Source organism: Suricata suricatta, chromosome 2 (genome assembly GCF_006229205.1).
Source record: "Suricata suricatta isolate VVHF042 chromosome 2, meerkat_22Aug2017_6uvM2_HiC, whole genome shotgun sequence".
NCBI lineage: Eukaryota > Metazoa > Chordata > Mammalia > Carnivora > Herpestidae > Suricata > Suricata suricatta.
Genome location: NC_043701.1, coordinates 418,339 through 438,909, shown reverse-complemented (window position 1 = coordinate 438,909; position 20,571 = coordinate 418,339). Strand labels below are relative to the sequence as shown.

At 46.3% G+C, this 20,571-nt stretch overlaps 1 protein-coding gene across 1 annotated transcript in view; it reads right to left on the bottom strand.

Annotated features, from left to right (window-relative positions):
* Positions 1-2,281: 2,281 nt before the first annotated feature.
* The window catches only part of ESYT2 (extended synaptotagmin 2), an 85,848-nt gene continuing 67,558 nt past the window's right edge, over positions 2,282-20,571 (bottom strand). Inside the window, exons 16-24 of the mRNA XM_029954218.1 lie at positions 19,124-19,198; positions 18,098-18,184; positions 12,963-13,112; positions 10,906-11,291; positions 9,645-9,743; positions 7,570-7,701; positions 5,996-6,101; positions 5,125-5,174; positions 2,282-5,031 (exon numbers count right to left, since the gene is read on the bottom strand). Coding sequence (XP_029810078.1) covers positions 4,986-5,031; positions 5,125-5,174; positions 5,996-6,101; positions 7,570-7,701; positions 9,645-9,743; positions 10,906-11,291; positions 12,963-13,112; positions 18,098-18,184; positions 19,124-19,198 — 1,131 coding nt within the window. The 3' untranslated portion in view covers positions 2,282-4,985. The remainder of the gene's footprint in view (positions 5,032-5,124; positions 5,175-5,995; positions 6,102-7,569; positions 7,702-9,644; positions 9,744-10,905; positions 11,292-12,962; positions 13,113-18,097; positions 18,185-19,123; positions 19,199-20,571) is intronic.

Below are 20,571 nucleotides of genomic sequence, written 5' to 3'. Positions count from 1 at the left end.
CTAGGTCACACGGGGCCAGGAGTGGGGTCTGAACATGGGCTCAGCCAAGGATAGGCCAGGTTTCCGCCAACGTGTGGGGGCCCGGCCTTCTCCAGGCCCAGCACTGCAGGTCCCTGACCCTCCTGGAAGCCCAGGGCCGCCAGGCTCTTCAGAGTCCTCCGCGCCTCTCGCTTCCTAGACGCTCAGGGGTTTGCCCTGACTGGTACACTGCACCAAGCAGCTGCCACAGGGCAGAACTGCTGCTGATGGTTTTTGACACAGTTTTCCCAGGAACCGGGCGGGTCACCGAGTTCCCTGATGACGCGGCTTTTAGGGGAGCCCTGAGCCCACTCTGCACCGTCCCCTGCCTGGCCGCAGTTCCCACGGCTACTGCAGCCCCACGGCTGCGTGACTTTTTCCCCCGTGAGATTTCCTTTCTTAATCTCCACACCCAATGTGGGATTCGAACTCATGACCCTAGATCAGGGGTCACACACCCTGCCGACTGAGCCAGCCAGGCGCCCTCATTATATTTTCTGATAGCTACTATCGTGTATGAGACAGAGATTTTTATGTTCTTATGACTGGCCCCTTAGTAAGTACTTGCTAGGAAGTTTTCAGGTTATCTTCTTAGGTTTTACCGGCAGACAATCTTGTATTTGAAAATGACTTCCTCTGTACAAAATGTAACATTTTTTTTTTTCTTTTCACGTTGTCTTGCCCAGGATTTCCGGAACACCACCAGATCAAGGCAGACCTCCTGGCCCCTTTCGTACATTTGTGCTTAATTGTTGCTCAGATGATTATACCCTTGGCTTTTTGTTGCAATTTTTTTTTTGTCGGTACCTTTCTCTTTAGACTTTACTAACAACTGTCAGTAAGTGTCTTTCTTTAAATGGAAACTTAAGACAAATTAATGTTAATGTTTCGCCAAACTTCAGCTTTAATTTATTCAGCGTCGCCTGTTCATAGTGATAAGCAACTGAAACAAGATCTAGGTAACACCCACACAGTCTCTGCCCTTGAGAGCTGACAGTGCAGCCAGGAATCAATAAAGCAAAAGCCAGGGGCACCTGGGTGGTTCAGTCAGTTAAGCATGTCTTTTGAGTTCGGCTCCAGCCATGATCTCACCATGAGACAGGGCCCCACGTCGGGCTCTTTGTTGACAGCGCGGAGCCTGCGTGGGATTCTCTCTGCCCCTCTCCCGTTCGTGCTCTCTCTCAAAAATAAACTGTAAAAAAGATAAAGCAAAACACTGTGATGATGCTAAGTCTATGAATGGAAGCGGCGTGGTGCTAAGAGACGGTGTAACGGGGGTGGGCGTGTTGGTCAGGGACACCCGAGGAAATCCACTCCAAGCTAGGAAGGGCAGTGGGAGTCAGCTGGGCCAGGGCCAGGGCAGGTGGGGGCACTGAGACGGGAAGGAGGGTGGGAAGTCTGCAGGGCAGAGAGGAAGCATCATGGGGGAGCCCTACTGCAGAAGGAGGTACGGCTGGGAAGATCTCAGAGCCGGATTCCAAGAGCAACGGAGAACAGTACAGAGCTAGAGATGGGTTTTCAAGGATCCCTTGTGGCCCGGAGAGTGCAGGGGGAGGGGCCGCAGCTCCGGCAGGACCAGCAGGGTGGGGGCTCACAGCGAAGCTGAAGGCCCTGGCGTCTGCACGTGGGGAGGGAGGCGAGGGGCGGCCTAGGTCTCCACCTCGGGCTCCGGAACGACGCCGAGAGCAGGACAGACACACCGTGAGCCGCAGTGCAGACGGCTAACAAGGAGGCGCTGAGCCCAGCAGCGGAGTCTGCACGGCACGTATCAACTTGGAAGCCATGGTGTGTCAAGTGCTGTCGGGCAGAACGCAGAGGAAATCTTCAAAACGGGCCCGGGACTAAAACTTGCGTTCGTCCACATTTACACTCTGGTTGGAGAAGAGCGACAGCCGGCGGTGCAGAAGGGAGCCCCCGAGGGCGCCCCGTGGCTGGGGTGGGCTCCCCGGGGCTCCCCGTCCTGAGCCAGGCTCCCATCGGCGCTTCTCAGGACTCTGCTCACAAAGCACACTTAAAGACCATTTTTTTCCTACGCGTGATTGTCTTTCAGGTGAGCTGTTTTCAAGACTCCGAGTCTAAAGCAGGCAGGGAAGATCAAGTAAGATGGGAACAAGAAGACTAATGTCAACGACCGGGTGTTCTTGTGGAAATGAAAGAATTCACAAATAGCATGTATCAATAATTCACCAGATCTACTTTTCAAGTTACTTGATCTCACATTAAAAATTTCATTTCAAAAGACAAAGGAAAAGCAAATCAGAAGTGAGCTAACATAAAAGTTTATTGAATAAATACATGCACTGTCATGTAAAATTAGTTGATCAAAAAGGACATTCTATAATAATAATAATAATAATAATAATAGTAGTAGTAGTAAATAAAAACCTGCTGTTTCCGCTTGCAGTGGGGGACAGCCAGGGTATAAATGTGCATATACACTGGTCCACACCGAGCCTCAGCTCCTGAAGGGCTGGCCTCCCGATGAGACCATGTGTGGGACGAATCCTCGCGGCACAGAAGAGCCGTGCGGGGGGACAGCAGGGACCTGCAACTTGGAACAGCAGCGGCACACTTCCGCACGCTAAGGCACAAGAGAAGCAACCCACGTGGACACCCAGAACTCAAATCCATGTAATTTTCCTCCCACTGGTTTGGCTCAACACAGAAAAGCTAACATTCCCTTTTCCTAGGTGAATCAATCATGAAGAAGCTGGGGTGCAGATCTGGGGACCCTGGAGTGCGGAGTCTGGCCTTGAGTGGAATTCCCAGTCCTCTCCACTGACCACTCAATTTGCCAAAAAAGGACAGAATCACACCTGAAAACATTTTTTGTCTCCTGTCTTCAGAGTCCTCCCTTTCTTTCCCTTTCAAGAGAAGGCGGCCCACCGCCAGGGCCCCCAGGCTCCTCTGTCCCTGCCGCAAACGCAGGGTCAAGCGGCTGGCGGCTTTATGCTCCTCCTGGCATTTATGCTGCCTGATCGCTTAAAGCGTTCCATAAGGTCAGTGATACCAAAAGGTGAGCACATGGCTGCAAAACAGCTGTTTAGAATGTTGGGAGAAATTACTGGTGTGATTAATTCCAGTCAGTGGTCATTCACTTTTTACAGATTATGCCAGAGCCCCTTCAACAGACTGAATTAAAAAAAAAAAAATAGTAATTTTCAATAAATCTAATACCATGGACAGGCAACGAGATTTATTAAGTAATTAACTGCTTTTATCTTGCTGCCTAAATGTTTCGTATGCATTATGTTCGTGTGTGCACCAACATATTCATAAACTCCCTCCCGGACACACTGCTGGAAACGGCTTGTGACGAAGCTTTACAGTGAAGTTTCATTAAGTAGGAAGCAGTGAGATTACACTGGTCTTTACGATCACGTGACCTGTGCTGCGAGGCCTCAGACTCCATTACAAACAAGCCTACGGTTAGTGTGTGTTGGACCCAGCGCGAGCCCTGCCGCTGGCACAAGGCCGCCAGGGCACAGCCGGCGTCCGCCACAGGCACTTCGGTGTGTTTGGTCACATGGGCTGCCCACGAGTCCGAGAGGCGCTTTCTGGGAAGATCTCCAGTTTCAATCACTGCTCGGTTCCCCCACTGTCCTCACACGAGTTCAGGATGTTCTGACGGCTAAGGAAGTCACTTGTGTCATACAGCTTAACCGACAGAAAACTCTCTGCGTCCGAGCGTGCTGCTCACAGGCACGCTCGGCTTGCACGCTGCCACGGAGCCGCACCCCCCGGGAGCTCTGGGACACGGGGGTGTACAACACGCCGTCAGGAATCTAAACAGAAAACAATACTGCGAACTAAAAACTGCGTAACGACCTCCGGGTGCTGAGGTCAGTCCCGCGGACGGCGAGGAGACCCCGCGTTACTTACAGTCAGCACAGCGGCCTCTGGCCCCGCGGCGGCCTCTGCGTTGGGCCAAAGGCAGCCGGGCGCCAGCTCAGGGCTTCTGTCAACGTGAGGTCACCCTGGCGGGTGAATGAACGAGCCGCTGGCTTTGAAAACAAGCTGCTCCCTCCCCAGATGCACCCACAGACTCCGTGGTGACCGAGGGCGCCGGTCCGTCTTCGCAGGCTGGGGAAGCGCTGAAAACTCACACACTAATGACGACTACTTCACCACAGCCTAGCTGTGAACATGGAAAGTCTGCGCTGTATTTTAGGAAGTATAACTGTGGATCTGTGTGCTATTTCATGAATACGTTCTATCAAGCAATTAAGACACTTCATGTAAGAAACTTCAAAGTAGTGCACTATGATTTCTTAACGATGACAACTCTCTTAGTATTTTGTATTACTCAGTTACACATTTTTCCTTAGAAACACTTCAACTGACTTCTCAAAAATACATATTTATATTTATAAAAGTGATAATACTTTGAACATTGTCTTCATTTGTGACGGGCAGAACTATACTTATTTAATAATTAATCTTTCAGCTTTTCTTTTTAAAAAGAAACACCACAGAATTGGTCACTGAGAACTTTTTCCTGCAAAGACAAAATTATTATGTCATAAGAATTCAATAAGTTAAAAAATATATATTTCCTTAATCCATTTTCTTCAGAGTTCAAACCAGCACGTAGAGATTATAAAAAATAGTCTATTCACACGGCAGAGTGTGCCTCAGTGAGTACAAAACAAGGCGACAACAAGCATCTGCAGGTATCTGCTCCCCGGCCGGTGCCACAGACGTATAGCGTCACGTGACAGGACGGCCACTACCTGTTACACGCTAGAGTAACTGGCGGAACGCTACAGGAAAGTAAACATACAAAATTTAATGATAATATTGGCCAAATATGCCTAAAACGTCAACGTACTTTATAAAACTATTAAGATATGTATAACTAAATACATTGAAATTATAAAAACAATATTGGTGCGTCTGTGGGGGGTGCCCTGCGAGCACACGAGGTGGGCAGACAGGCCAGGGGGGCTCCTTGTGGCTGGCAGGGACTACGTCACCACGTGTGGTCTCGTGCCATCTTCCGTGAGGTCGTACCTAAGGGTGCACGGGGACAGGACGACACACGCAGTCAGCTGGGGACAGAGCCGCGGGCGAACGCACGGGGCCCGTCCGTGGTGGGACACTCACCACTGGGTCCAGCCCTTGGCCAGCTCTTCGGACGCCAGACCGACCAGCACCTGCAGGTGAAGGACACCGGTGACAGCCGGCAGAGCGAGCCAGCTGACCCTCCATCTTCCGGCCTCTCCGTCCTCCTCCTGCCTCCGTATGGGACCCACTCTGTTACTCCAAGTCTCTCCTTGTCAGGGTTTTTGACTCTGATAAGCCCCACGAATGCTATGGGGGGTCACATCCAAGAGCTCTGCCCCATCTCCAGGGCTCTCAAAATTCAGTTACTAAGAAGGACCAGTGCAGAGAACTCACAGGGCGATTGGCTCACGCGGCCTCACTGGCAGCACAGTGAGTACGGATTATCTGTGATATAAGAATTCTAAACTCCTCTTCCCTACCTTGAGCTCTGTGTACATTTAATATTAAAAATATATAATCTCACACATGATTTCCATGTGAATTTAGACAAAGACCAGAATAAATGCAGAGAAATAAAGCCACTAATATGTTAGAAAAAAAAGAATAGTTGGTTAGTGAAGAAGGTAGAATTCTAAGAGAATACTTTCCTTCATGTTTTCTTTCAAAGTGACTCAACATTTCCTAGATTAAAAAATTAACCCTTTCTTCAACTATATGTTCATAGTATTTGTATGAGGAATACGCCAATAATATGAAAATGTAAAAACAATGAAAATAAAATAATTTTCAAAATGTACTCGTTTTAGATGACATGGTCTTTCACGGTCCACTATTTTAAAAATAAGCATTAATCAGAGAGGAAGTTCACCCCTTTCCAATGATTTAAGTATGGTCTGAAACAATGCCCTTTGGGTAAGTGTTTAATGTATGTAAAATATAGGAACCGATCAAGGATATTTTTTAAACTTACTTTGCCAAGAAGCCCTTTGTCTTTGGACAGGAAGCCGCCACTGTTCTTTACCGCTACGTCCAGCGTTCTCCTCTGAACTTCCGGCAACGAAACGCTGAAGTCAAAGCTGACATGGAAAAAAGAGGACCTTCCTTAAGTTTCTCTACAATGTTGTCATATTTAATTATGACCAAAAAATGACATTTCTGCTCATGGGACAGTTCCAAATGTTATGTTTTTTATTATAAAGTTGACTTCTGTTCAATGTTTGGAACTGGTATTTCATTAAGACTCAAAAACAATTTTGTTTCCATTGTTTTCTAAACAGAACTGAAGACTCTGGCATCCTAAGTAGGTGAAAGGTTGTAGGTAAGTTATGAATTACTGAATTCTACTCCTGAAACCAACATTGCATAATATTGTAGGTTAACCAAAATTCAAATAAAAATAAAAAACAAAACTAAGTATGGAAAGACCCTCCTGCCTGCGGCTCCCTCACGTACGGGGAGGGGCGTTCTTTGAACGACCGCCCAGCTCCTCCCAGCAGGTACAATGGCGGGGCTGTGGATGGCGGCGGGACACAGCACCGAGTCCACGCCAGTTTTCCCATCCAGGCCTACAGACTAAAGAACAGTAATTACAAAGCCGGGGTGAGTGAAATAAAAACACGTATCATGTGATAACCGCTTCACGGAAGGGAAAGGATCTGCAGTACACTTTTAAATGGCTGAAGTCAGGTGCCAGAAAGAAATACATCTCAGGGAACCAAGTCCTCAAAGCTGCCTGGAGTCCAGCCCCTGTGAGGCAGGGTCTTTGGCAAACCAGGGCTTAAGGCCCCGGAGGGATGGAGGGATGGAGGGACGTGGCTGGATGTGACCAGCCTTTCCCGGAAGCTCCAGCAGCTAGAAACCCAGACTTGCAGGCGGGGTCTCTGAATCCTTGACCTTCGCTGCAGCTAAGTGAGAACACTGTCAAAATGTGTTCACACCAGGGACTGAGCACACCTCCTGTCAGTTTCTGTTGGTGATTTAAAAAGAGATGCTGGCACGAACATATGATAAACCACCAGTCCCTTTAAAGATAAATGTAAACAAAAGTGACAGAAATTCTGACACAATTTGACTCTATTATTTCCCAAAGTGCTGTTCATTTCTAAGCTACAGACAATGTAGCGTGAGGTGATAAGCTCACACACTGTGGTGCGAGGTCCCGGGGGGCCCCGAGACGCTCTCTGGAGGTCAGCAGCGACGGGAGCAGCAGACATGACCTTTATCAAGACAGACCATTAACGGGATTCTGCAAAAATGTTAAATGCTGCTATTCTTTACACTTTTTTTTATTGTTTTGGAAAGGAGTTGTTTTCCAGAAGAATGTTATGTTTTAAGGTATCAAAGACTTATTGTTATTTAAAATAAACTTAAAATATACTTACTGTTGAATTCTTAGTTTTTATTTATGTGTGCTACTCTGGAGTTTTTTCACTGACACTTCCCAACAATGTGTTGGTTTAAATGCACTAGTCATTCAAAGGTATTCATCAAGCCTTTCTTAATTTCTTAATTCGACAGTCTACCCCCGTGAGTGAGCACCATTACCTCTGGTCAAACACAGGGTTCAGGGTTTTCTTTGACACATGTGTTTTCCTCCTTCCTGACCGCCTCTTGTCTGGCAACAGATACAGGCGGACGTAAGGGTCAGAGCCGTCCTCCGAGAAGGCGATGAGATTTCTTACAACACAAACCAGAGAACATCAATATTAGAATCTAGGAAAATGACCATCAGCATCACACTCAAATTTTCTATTTTGATTTCTTGTTTATCTAAACTGCTGAGAAGCACAAAGGAGCAAAGTGAGTTCCTATCTTCACCCTGTACTAGCTTGTGGACGGAGATGACTTTTGCCTCCGTTTCTTGAGCCCAGCGTTTGGGGGACATTCTGTTATCTGCTCCACTTTGAAGACGGAAGCTGAGGTTTCAATGCCCATCTTCTCCCGGTGTGAGGGAACGTGGTCGGCTGAGGGAAAGCCCACTGTCAGCGCTGCCTGGCTCCTCCCCGCTTCCCTGCCCTTCTTCACCTAAACCTTCTACCTCCTTCCTGCGGCCCAGGCTGCTTCTCCTCGGACACCTGGTCTGAGCCAAACGGAGTCTAGTAGTGCATTATATGCAACCACGTTAAATTACTCCCTTCCTGATCAACCTCCAAATGTAGTCAGGAGACTATTTGGTGAGAGTTCTCTAGAACAGTAATTATCACACAGCAAGAAGGTAGTAAGTGCTCAATAAACAGATTCAGAACTAAACTCTGCATTTACACAATCATATTTCTAAAGGTCAATAATTTTAGTTTCTTATGTTGCTAACGGCCTTATTTTTAAGTTTATTTCTTTACTTTGGGAGAGAGAAAGTGAGAAAGAGAGAGACACCACATATGCACGAGCAGGGGAGGAGTAGAGAGAAAGACAGAGGGAGACAAAGAATCCAAGCAGGCTCTGCACTGTCCGCACAGAGCCCACTGTGAGGCTCGATCTCACAAACCTTGAGACCACGACCTGAGCTGAAATCAAGTCGGATGCTCAACCCACTGAGCCCCCAGGCACCCCTCTAACAGCCTTTTAGAAGATCCAAATACTTATGCCGTACATTTATAACTACTACTGAGAGAGAAGTGACACAAAAGGGAGAGAATCAGCTCCACAGCATCGTCACTAATCAAAGACAAATTAAGGCAACACTGTCAGCTCATGTTACACTTACTAAATCAGCACGCTGTACCATAAGCTTCCTGACGGAGGCAGGAGAAGGCACCAATGCCAACTGGTATGTTCCAGAAATAGTCTTGAAAGACTATTAGCAATCCCTATCATGATCTCATCAACGTTTTTGGATCCTCTAAATTACTGATAAAAACCTACTCCTGAATATTTAATCCCAAAGAGACACTTGAAGAGAAGAAAAATATGTTGGTTACCATGTCACATGTAACCCAGACAATCTAAACATCCAGCAATATGGAATGTTCTATAGGCTGCGGCAGGGCAGTTCCAGAACGTAACTCAGGGCACCTGGGGAACTCAGTCAGTTAAGCGTACGACTCTTGATTTCAGTTCAGGTCATGATCTCATGGGTGATAGGTTCCAGGCCTGCTTCAAGCTCTGTGCCAACAGTGTGAAGCCTGCTTGGGACTCTGTCTCCTTCTGCCCTTCCCCTGCTTTCCCTCTCAAAAAAAAAAAAAAAAAAAAAGACTGGGGACGCCTGGGTGGCTCAGTTGGTTAAACCTCCAACTTTGGCTCAGGTCATGATCTCACAGTTCATGGGTTCAAGCCCCGTGTCGGGCTCTGTGCTGACCGCTCAGAGCCTGAAGCTGCTTCAGATTCTGTGTCTCCCTGTCTCTCTGCCTTTTCCCCCTCTCATGCTCTGTCTCTCTCTCAAAAATAAGTAAAACATTTAAAAAAAAGTGTATTACAAAGCAACCAAAATGTTTATGAACAGAAAATGTTTACGAAACAATGTCAAGAGCAAGAAAAGAATGATGCAGCACTGAATACAGGATTTCAGCATAATCTCGGTACTTTGTCCTTCAAAAATGAAATGACTTCATCTGTTTCGTGGTGCTGAGTGCAGTGTCCGCTCCTCATCTGGGCCCACCCGGGTGGCCTGGGGTCCAGCTCACCTGCAAGAGTGCACGACCACCACGAGCTTGTTTCTCTGCGAGCTGTGCCGGATGGTCAGCTGGATCTGCCCCAGGGGCGACTGCCCCAGTGTCGTCCCGCTGGGAAAACAGAGCAGGAGGTCACGGCTCTCCTCGGAACCACGTGGGTGCGAGTCAGCCGGCACAAGGAGGACTCGGACTACCCACGGGCTTGAACATGACCCGAACTTCACATTATTAATCAACCAGCTGGACTCGGTATCTCAAACAAGGTTTCAACAGAATTTAATTATTCAGAACTGACCGCTTTCCCAGTTAGGGCCCACGGTGAGAAGGAGCCTCAGAGAAGTCCTCCTCACAAACATCGATTCTGTGGTCTCTGCAAAGCAACGTCTAGCCTGTAAGGACCCAAATCTACGTGTGTTTTCTGAAGCCCCCACGAGCGGCTTGCTCTGCGGGCTCCCGGCGGCCTCTCCCAGGAGGCCTCTCTCTCAGGGCTGGAGCACAGACTCCCAAGACCGCCAATGGCTGCTCTGGGGCAGTGTCCTCCAAGATCACCTCAGCTGCTCCCAAATTTAGCTCCTGAGAAAAGACCTTTCTTATTTAAAGTTCTACTTCCCTTTAGAGCAAGAGAGGAAGGGACTGATTACTTTTTTTCCAAACGGTGAACTGGAGGAAGTACGAAGAAGCAAAGCTGAGTGTGGGTCACACACCTGCCTACTTCCTCAACCTCCAGGAGCGGCGTTTCATCTCTGCCTCCGCTTCCTAGTCCTCGACACACCTCTCAGAACAAGCAACAGGAAGAACAACTTCAAAGGGCCACTTTACTCCTTCCACTGACGGAAAAACGTTAACATCTGAAGCTTGTGGTAACTGTAAGCTGTTTTCCTCCTTCTCTGAACAACCCAGGAGCACAACTATGATCCAGACTAGACGGCGCACGCCCGGGGGCCGTCGGGGGGCTGAGCCGACAGGACTGGCTTTTCCACCACAGACACAACCACTACACCAAGAGCGCACATCAGCTCTGGGTCCTGCCTCCTGGTGTGAGGACAGGCACTCGGGCTCAGACTTTTTCCTATTTGTTCCTTACCCCACTGTTTCTTAATCCCTAAATGAGCCAAATATGAGGTCCTAGAAAATGGCAGATTTATTTTAAAAGGCAGACACTTAGTCAGCCAAAGGACCAGGACACCTTAAGTTCTGCTGGCTAGCTCAAGACAATGTTGGCACGGGAACTGCGTGCTCTGATTCGACAAGAACAAAGGAAGGGTCTGGTTACTTCTCTAGCTGCCGCAGCCTCTGCCGAAGCTCCTGGGTGGCGATGGGCAGGGAGATGTCCGAGGCTATGCTTGGAGTGGGCTCCTTAATGGAGACGTGGCTGGGGGAGCAGGTGGCACTGGTCTGGAGGCTGGAGGAACTCCTGCCCAGGTCACGTGGGCCCTGGGGGCTGGCCTCCACAGGCGGGGCTCTCTCTTCCACGCCAGACTTACGGCTGCCCCCGATGACTGGTGTGCACGGGGCTGTGCTGCTCTCACCGGAGTCTGGGGACGCGGACATCTGAGACCTGACAGATATTTTTCTCCCTTCTTTGGAAACAGAGGGTCGCTTTACTTGAGCTGAGTGGTGGTGGTCTGGAGACCTCTCTGGCTTTTCAAGGTGGAGTACCTAGAATTGGAAATAAACACAAAATTAAAATCAGTGACACTCGAACAGCCTGGTATATGAATGGCTTTAGATAATATTCGTTTGCAAATGTTTCTTTAAAACTCGGCAAAAACACAAAACAGTTTAGTCTATATGATCGGCTACTCTGTTATTAAAGGAATGCCGTATTACAGTAAGTTTAGAAAAAGGAGGGGCGCCTGGGTGGCTCAGTCAGGTGAGTACCCCAACTTCAGCTCAGGTCATGATCTCACAGTGAGTTCAAGCCCCGCATCCGATTCTGGGCTGAGAGCTTGGACCCTGGAGCCTGCTTCAGATTCTGTGTGTCCCTTGGTCTCTCTGCCCCTCCCTGCTTGTGTTTTCTCTTATTCTCAAAAATAAATAAAGATGTAAAAAATAAATTAAAAAAAATGACTTAGTTCTCATTTGAAAAAGAAAATAAAGAAGAAAAAGAAAAGTTTAATCAAAATGATCACTTCCAAGACATAACGGCCATTTCTCTTCAGCCTCTTCCAGCTGCGCGCGTTCCTACACAGCTGCGGGGGTGATGCCACTGCTGGGCGAGCCTGAGCCGTGCACCCCAAAGAAAGGATGCAGGGCGAGGACACCTCCCCAGCAGGCTACTGCACACACCTAGCAACAGTGCCGGAGTGGCCCTCGTGTCCTTCGGCTTGTGTGAGCGTGTGAAGCCCTCGTTCTGCTGGCTTTTCATATCCAGGGTAAGGGGTGCAATATGCCACCAAGCAAGAGCCCACACCCCCTAAACCCTGCACCCCGGGCTTCCTGGGACACTGCCCAGTTCTGCTTTTAAAAATAAAGCTGCAGCCAACACCCTCGTGTCCATGGCCTCTCTGTATTGTGTCTTCTTACTGGAGGTCGGATTTCCAGAGAGCGGGCTCCCGATCCCAGGACTCTATGGTTTAGGGCCTGGAGACACTGCAGCCCTTTCTGAAGAAACTGCCGACCTCCAGAGTTGGAACCAAGTGCAGAGGGACCATGAACACTGCACCCTCCGCAGAATAACTTTACTTGCATTTTTTAAAAAGTGGGTTCTTCATTTTAATTTGCATTTTTTTTAATCTTTAAAAATGTTTATTTATTGAGAGAGCATGTGCACACATAAGTGGGGAGAGGCAGAGAGAGATGGAGAGACAGGGTCCAGGGAAGGCTCCGTCCTGACAGCAGCAAGCCCGGCGTGGGGCTGGAACCCACAAACCATGAGATCATGACCTGAGCTGAAGCCAAGTGTCGACGGAGCCACCCAGATGCCTCTTAATTTGCATTTTAAAAATTAGTAGTTTTGGTATTTTCCAATCTGTTTGACAGTTTTATTTTGAACATTTCCTTAGTCACTCACAAGAATAACTGTATTTTGTACAGAAAGTTTGTAATTTCTACCATCTTGAAGAACCGAAATTGATTTTCTCTCCCGCATGACCTTTGAGAGGTGAAGCTAGCCTGCTCAGGCAGTCTGGGAAGAGCAGCTGGGGCGGGGGTCTGAGTCCAGGCTGCAATTCCCTCTCCCTCGAGGGCCTAAAACCGTCAGTAGTGGTTTCCTCAGACAAGTGCCTTCCTGTAGGCCCCCCCCCCGACGAGTGTCCCATGCCCATCCCCACACTCCCGGAGCAGCAACAGGAGTCAGCCTCCCCCCCCCGCCCCCCTCCACTCCAGTACCCTGAGGGCGATCTTCATCTTCAGAGTGCTGTTTGGACCTGAATCACTGAGTTGAAATCGCTGGTTCATGGTCATGTCATCGCTGGTGAGCAGCTGACTGAGAGGGATGGTCAGACGCCCCAGAGAGCACTGATGCTGTTCATCTCTGACCTGCGGAACACACCACAGAACACGCTTAGCTCTGAAGGGTTAGAGACGGACAACACAGAGGGGCGCCTGGGTGGCTCAGTCATTAAGCATTCGACCTGGGTTCACGTCATGATCTCCTGGTCTGTGGGTTCAAGACCCACATTGGGCTCTGTGCTGACAGCTGGAAGCTTGGAGCCTGCTTTGGATTCTGTTTTTCTTCTCACCCCCACCCCTCCTCACTAGCATTCTGTCTCTATCTCAAAACAACACAAAACAAAAAACCCATTTAAAAAAAGACAAAAAAAAGTAGAAATGCCCAAAATCCAGTCTTTTTCTTTTTAAACTAGGCTCCCACGACCCTGAGATCAAGACCTTAGCCGACATCAAGAGTTAGGGGCTTAACTGAGTGAGGCACACAAGTGGCCTCAAAACCCAGTCTTCAAGAAGCGTTTCAGCCATCTCCCAAGTAGTGTTCTCATGAGTGATGGGCACAGCAGAAACCCTCTCAGAGACACAGAATGCTACGGCACGCGAGGTCCCAGTGGGTCCACGTCTACCTATCATCTCCTCCTCGCACAATGACAATGAGTACAAAAAAAGCCCTGTGGGGTGACCTGGGGGGCTCGGTAAGTTAAACATCTGACTCCTGGTTTTGGCTCAGGTCATGGTCCCATAGTTCATGAGTTTGAGCCCTGTGCCAATGCAGAGCCAACCTGGGATTCTCTTTTCTTTTCCTCTCTCTCTGCCCCTCCTCTGCTTGCACTCATGAGGGCACTTATGTGCACCTGCTCTCTCTTAAAATAATTAATTAAACTAAAAAAATAAGCACCGTGTTTTATGAATCCATTAGAACCCTTAGCTAAGAGGCAGCAGTCTGCACAAATCTGAAGATTAGGAAGAAATGTCTCAAATTCTATGAAAACGATGACAATACACATTCGTGGTGATGCGTCAGGTTTCCACTGGTGAGACCCCGTTTACTGAGAAAAACACTTCTAAATGTCTTTTAAGCATGCCCTATTAAAAATCTACTTGGTTGTTTTGAAAACTGACAGTATCCACTTTAAATGCAAGGCCATTTCTGCCCCTCAAATAACAGCCTTCAGCATTATTTTGTAACAGGTACTATTCCTGTTAGATTATTATAATGCAAAATAGTTTGTACTTTTTAAATAATTTTTAAAAGTTTATTTATTTATTTGAGAGAGAGAACACACATGCATGCATGAGTGGACGAGGGGCAGACAGGCTCAATTTCATGATTGTGAGCTCATGACCTGAGCCAAAATTAAAAGCCTAATGCTTAACCAACTGAGCCATCCAGGTGCCCCTATAATTTTTTTTTAAAGTAGGCTCCATGCCCGATGTGGGGCTTGAACCCACAACTCTGAGATCAAGAGACACATACTCTACTGATTCAGCTAGCCAGCACCCCGGTACTCCAAAGTAGCTTAACCAAACAGAGTAAGAACTCTGGAGGTTTCATAGGCTATAAGAAAGTGGCCAAAGATGCTAACTAAACATGACTACCTAAAAGCCAGATTACTTATTTTTTAAACTGTAATTACAAAAGCATTTTTAAAAATAAAATAACTAAGACATTTATAAAAATTGTTTTTAAAATTAAAGATCCTGCAACTATAGATTACTTGAAAAATAGTGCAATTTGTGAAGAAAAAATTAGTAGTAGAAAAAACTGAATATAAAATACAATAATTAACTAAACATGTATTTTGTATAAAACGGAATGTAGAAATAAAAACTGCAGGGGCGCCTCAGGGGCTCAGTCAGTTAAGTGTGTGACTCCTTGGTTTCAGCTCAGGTTATGATCTCACAGTTCATGGGTTTGAGCCCCACATCGGGCTCTGTGCTGACAGTGTGGAGCCTGCTTGGGATTCCCTCTCTCTCCCTCTCTGCTCTTCCCCCACTTGCGTGCGCTCACTCTCTCAAAATAAATAAATAAACTTACAAAAAAAAGGAAAAGATGTAAAACAGCAAACAGAATAACGGAATGGGCTGGGCATGACTGACAGTGACCCACTGCTCTGTCAAGGAGATATGACAACTCCATGAAGGACGTCCCCTCCAGACCGCAGGGCTGCAGGGGGCTAAGGGACAAAGTCAGAGTTGTACAAGTTACACAGAAAATGGAAGACCTCAAACTTCTCAAATACTGAGTGTTGGCAAGTAGGCCAGACCAGAAAACCAGAAAAACTACACAAGAACCCCCAGGAGCTAGAATGGCTTAGACCTCAGCACACCGGCAACTGGACAGGCCACACAGGCTGTGCAATCCACTCAGAATGGCACTTTCATTTAAGCTAAGCCAGTGTGCGAGACGGGCAGAGTACAAAGCCATGGAGATCAGCAGGTGTGCATTCCAGAAGCTCAAACTCCTCCCGTGGAGGACTTCCCCCTCTGGCCGTGACAGAGTAACCAGGACCGAAACGGCCATCCCACGTCAGCTTAAAAACCAGACAAAACAAAGTCGACGACAGGTTTTGGACTGGACAACACGAGACAGCGGGCGTGTGGGCGCCGTGAGTGTGGCCACGGACGAGGTGAGCCTGACCGCTGTTCTCCAGGCCACGGGGTTGATCAGGGAGCAGGAGGCTCCAGAGTGGACAGGGTCCAGAGAGAGAGAGAGAGAGGGAAGGAGGCAGGCCTCGGAAGACCCCTCATCTTCAGCCAGTCAGCACATGAGGGAGCAAACTATCTGAGGCCAGAAAAGACGGCCCAGAAGTGGCAGGGGACACCTCCCGGAGGAGCAAGGGACACCTCCCGGAGGAGCAGGGGACACCTCCTGGGGGAGCAGGGGACAACTCCCGGAGCACAAGGCCCGCAGACAGTGTCGGGTGTGCCAGGCTAGTGAGGCCACGCAATCCCAAGATTAAAGGCAGTCATGCTGGTCCAAAAAACGTAAATCAAACCTTGAAAAGCCGGCCCAGTGTCTCCATGTTACTTGCAAATGAGAACAAAGTTCCAACATGTTTAAAGGAACACAGGACACCCAGCACTCAGTGATGTAAAGTTTACAATGAAAAGTTAGGAGACAACCAAAGCAGCAGGAATCATGACCCAAAATCAGGGAGAATCACTCAAAATGCAGACCCGGCAATTACGCAGGTAACAGAATGAGTAACAAGGCACTAGAAACTCATCACACATATACCACACACGAGACGGTACAGAAAACACACGGAAGATAAAAAGATCCAAATTTTTACTTCTAACATAAAAAATATAATGTCTGAGATGAAAAACACATAGGACATGATTGACAACAAATGAGACACTAGAGGCAGGAAAACATCTGACTAAGGGCTGACCAAAAAATTTCCAAACTTTAACAACAGCAGACTTTTCATCAGAAATAAGGCAAGACGGTCCTTTAAGAAAATAAAATTGATAAACCTGTTGCCAAACTTATCAGAGAAATAAAAAGAGAGAAGATAAAAATGACCAATATCAGGACCAAAAAAGGCGATAACCTTTATAGGGCATTAAAAGGACATTAAAGGAATATTCTAAATAATGTTGTGCCAAGAAACTCAACAATTTATATGAAATAGATGAATTCCTTAAGAAGCATAAACATCAGGGGCACCTGGGTGGCTCGATCAGTTAAGTGTCCAATTTGGCTCAGGTCATGATCTCACAGTTCATGAGTTCGATGCCTACATCAGGCCCTGTGCTGGACAGCTCAGAGCCTGGAGCCTGCTTCAGTTTCTAGGTCTCCCCCTCCCCTACTCACCCTCTATCTCTTTCTCTCTCAAAACTAAATAAGCATTAAAAAATATTGGGGGGGGGCGGAGGTGAGCACCTGGGTGGCTCAGTCAGTTAAGCGTCTGACTTCAGCTCAGGTCATGATCTCACGGTCTGTGAGTTCGAGCCCCATGTCAGGCTTTGTGCTGACAGCTCAGAGCCTGGAGCCTGTGTCTCCCTCTCTCTCAGCTCCTCCCCTGCTCACACTCTCTCTCAAAAAATAAATAAACGTAAAAAGAAATTTTAAAAAAGCATAAACATCAAAAATCATAAAAAACAGATAATCTAAATAAATCTGTATCTACAAATGGAATCTAATTTGTATTTAAATGCTTTCTCATGAAGGAAAGTGCAGGCCAAGATGGCTTTCACTGGTGAATTCTCGAAACATGTGAGGAAAAACCCAATTCTACACAAACTCTTCTAGAAAAATGCAAAGAAGGGAACATTCCCCAACTGATTTACGAGGTTAGCATTACCCTGATAAAACAAACTTACATACTAGCATCCTTCATGACTAGGATACAGAAATTCAGTAAAAAGTTTTTGCAAGTTACACTGAATGGGTAGATACTACATCCTAACCAAATGGAGCTCATCCCCAACAAAGGTCTGCAAGGTTTAATATCTGACAAGCAACAATACACTTCACCATATTTACAAACATGAACATCACCTCAATAGTTGTAGAAAAGCCTTTGAGAAAATGCACATCCATTCATGACAAAAACACTCAGCAAACTAGCAGCTGGACTAGAAGGAAGCTTCCTAAAACAAAAGACTTGATGGTGAAACCTCCAGGCTTTCCCCTTGAGATTGGAAGGGCAGTGAAGAGGTCCACTCACTCCAGAGACTGGAGGGCCCAGAAGGGCAGCAAGGCAAGAAAAGGGGGTGAAAGCACCCAGATGGGAAAACGACAGAATTAGGCATGACATACTCAGCAGACTACATGACTACCGGGCAGAAGACAATCTTACAGTGCTCACAAAAAGCTATGAGAAAATCGAAGACAATAATATAACGTCCACATACAAAAACCCTCTGCGTTTCTATACACCAGTAATAAGCAACCCAAAGTCAAAAGCAGAAAAAAATTACACATCAAAAAATATGAACTATGTAGGGATAAATCTGACAAAGATGTATCAAGTATGGTGATGAGTCCATAAACTATAATCTAGGCACCTCTTTGTATATTGGTTATATGTCCACAAATCTATTAAAAAATTCAAATAAAATACCTCAACTTCAAGGTCTTGGCGCTTGGGATTGTGAACAAAGAAGGTGAAGTTTTCTTCCCATACGGGTTCATTGGTTTTGTACCGAATCTGAAAGAAATAACCAAGTAACAGCTCTGTGACATTCTCTGTGGAAAAGGGCTACAACATTTATTGTGTTTAAAAGCTTAGGATGACTTCAATTAAATTCCAAGACACTTATTTACTGGGCATGTGCTATTACATGTTAATTATGAAAAATGTTCAAAGATGGAGACAGTCCAAAGCATTTAGAGTGTGTCAGGGAAACTGATATGAAATCCCAACCTCTGAGCCTGTCGCAATGACAAGACTCCATCTGCTTGGTTTGGCCTTTGTCCCACTCTCTTCCCAGGGACTACAGAATTTTGGAAGTCAGGAAGCTTCTTAGATTGTGAACATTTTAAAGTGAACAATGGCCTATAACTGTAAATAATTCCTGAAATAGCTTCTTTTAAATTAGGAAAGCGGAACACAGTACAGCAATAGCAATGCCCTCTGAATTCTTAAACAGAATTGTGTTTGTTGAATTTTAAGGACTGCTGGTTATCTTTCAAACAGAGTATTTATAGAGCAGTCAAAGGAAACTTAGATATCTATACCATGTCATTTATCCATGAAATCAAGCAAAAGCATATTATGTATCATTTTTTTAACGTTATTTATTTTTGAGAGAGAGAAAGCGCATGCAAGTGGGGGGAGGGGCAGAGGAAGAGAGAGAGGAGGAGCAGACAGGGGCAGAGGAAGGGAGGAGAGAGAGGAGGAGGAGGGGGAAACAGGGAGGGAGAGAGAGAGAAACTGAGCCACCCAGGCACTCCCGTTTTTTTGCTGTTGGTATTTTTAAACATAAACAATACATTTGTCACCCAATAAAGAAATTGGTTATCTGTGAAATAACTGATTGGAGAAAAAAAGGAGGAAGAGACAGAAATCAACGACCTCATGCCTGCACCATCAGCCTGACAGCCCCCACCTAGGACCGCTACCAGTGAGAACCGGTCGGCACCTTACCTTGCTCTCCTGAGCCTTGTGTCCAACTGACATCTGGACAAGAGGGTTTGGATTGCTGTTTATTTTCTTCCCTGACTATCCAAAAACAAACAAACAAACAAAACCAGACAAAATAAGTAAACATACATCTTGAAATGGGGCTTACTAAAAATAAAACGAGTGGCTCATATTAACAGTCATTTCTACTTGTTTCTGACACTTCAGTTACAGGCACTACCGGGGAACAATCTAATTGGAAAATAATTGCTGAGCGTGTCCCAGAGCTACAATCGGATCTACCATGAAATAAAGTAAGAAAATCCCTGTTTGCATAAGATTTTTAAATGCTAAGGCCTTTTATTTTTAAAGCAAGCTACCTTGGAAAAGTGGAAACTTCTAAAAATCTTTAATGCTAATTCCAGCTCTCAATCCTTATCTTACTAGGATAAGAAAATGAGCACTTGTGGGGATGGGCGCTGGGTGTTACATGGAAACCAACTTGACAATAAACTATAAAAGAAAAAAAGAAAATGAGTAAGTGCAGCAAATGGAAACAAAAGCATGAGGAAGGGCAAACATCTGGAGGGTACCCTTCAGAACAGTCCCCTGGTGGGAATTATAAAAATACTACAAAGTATCAGAGACATGTCTTCACATTTTGAACTTAGTATCTTCTGTGCAAACGTCACAGCTATCGGACACCAAATCTTGCTTACCAGCTCCTAAGTAATTCTGACTGGGAGAATAAACATCAATCTAGAATTGCATTAAATTAAGCAGATACAAATATAATGAGAGAAACTGAGGCATAAGAGAACAAACGGGAAGAAGCATATTTGAGCAGACAGGCGAGAACACAGTAGGACACAACATACATGGGACATGAGGGTTATTTCTAACTTAGCCCCACAAGATGCAGTTAAATATCTGTGTTAGTGTGAATTAATGAGAAGGTCAAAAAATGGTTTTTTTAGTTAAACAATTTTAGAGTCAATCCTCAACACTGCAGCAATGAAAGAAATAGGTGTCAAATTCATGGGATTATCAGAGTATTATTAGCCCAAACATACTGTGATAATCTATTTTCTGGTTCATTTTTTTGATGTGAATAAATTCTGCAAAACGAAGTAAGTACTGTTAAAAAAAAATCCATGGTTATAGACGTCTACGGCAGAGAATATGAATTTTCCCCCTAAATCCTTCCTTTAATACTAGAACCCTGGAGTTCTCGGTGGAAGCCTCTGTACATGAAGATTCTATTTCCCAACTTCCCTTGCAATTGGGTGTGGCCAGGTAACAGTCTGGCCTTCAGTGAGGGGCGCCCTCCATCTGTGCAGCCACTTCTGGCTGGAGGCCAGGGTTCTGTTGGGCTGGAGGGAAATGGACCGGTCTGGCTGAAGCTGCAGTGGATTCTGGAAATTGCTTCATGGCCGAAGTAAGTTACCTCATCTCATGAAAAAGTACCATTT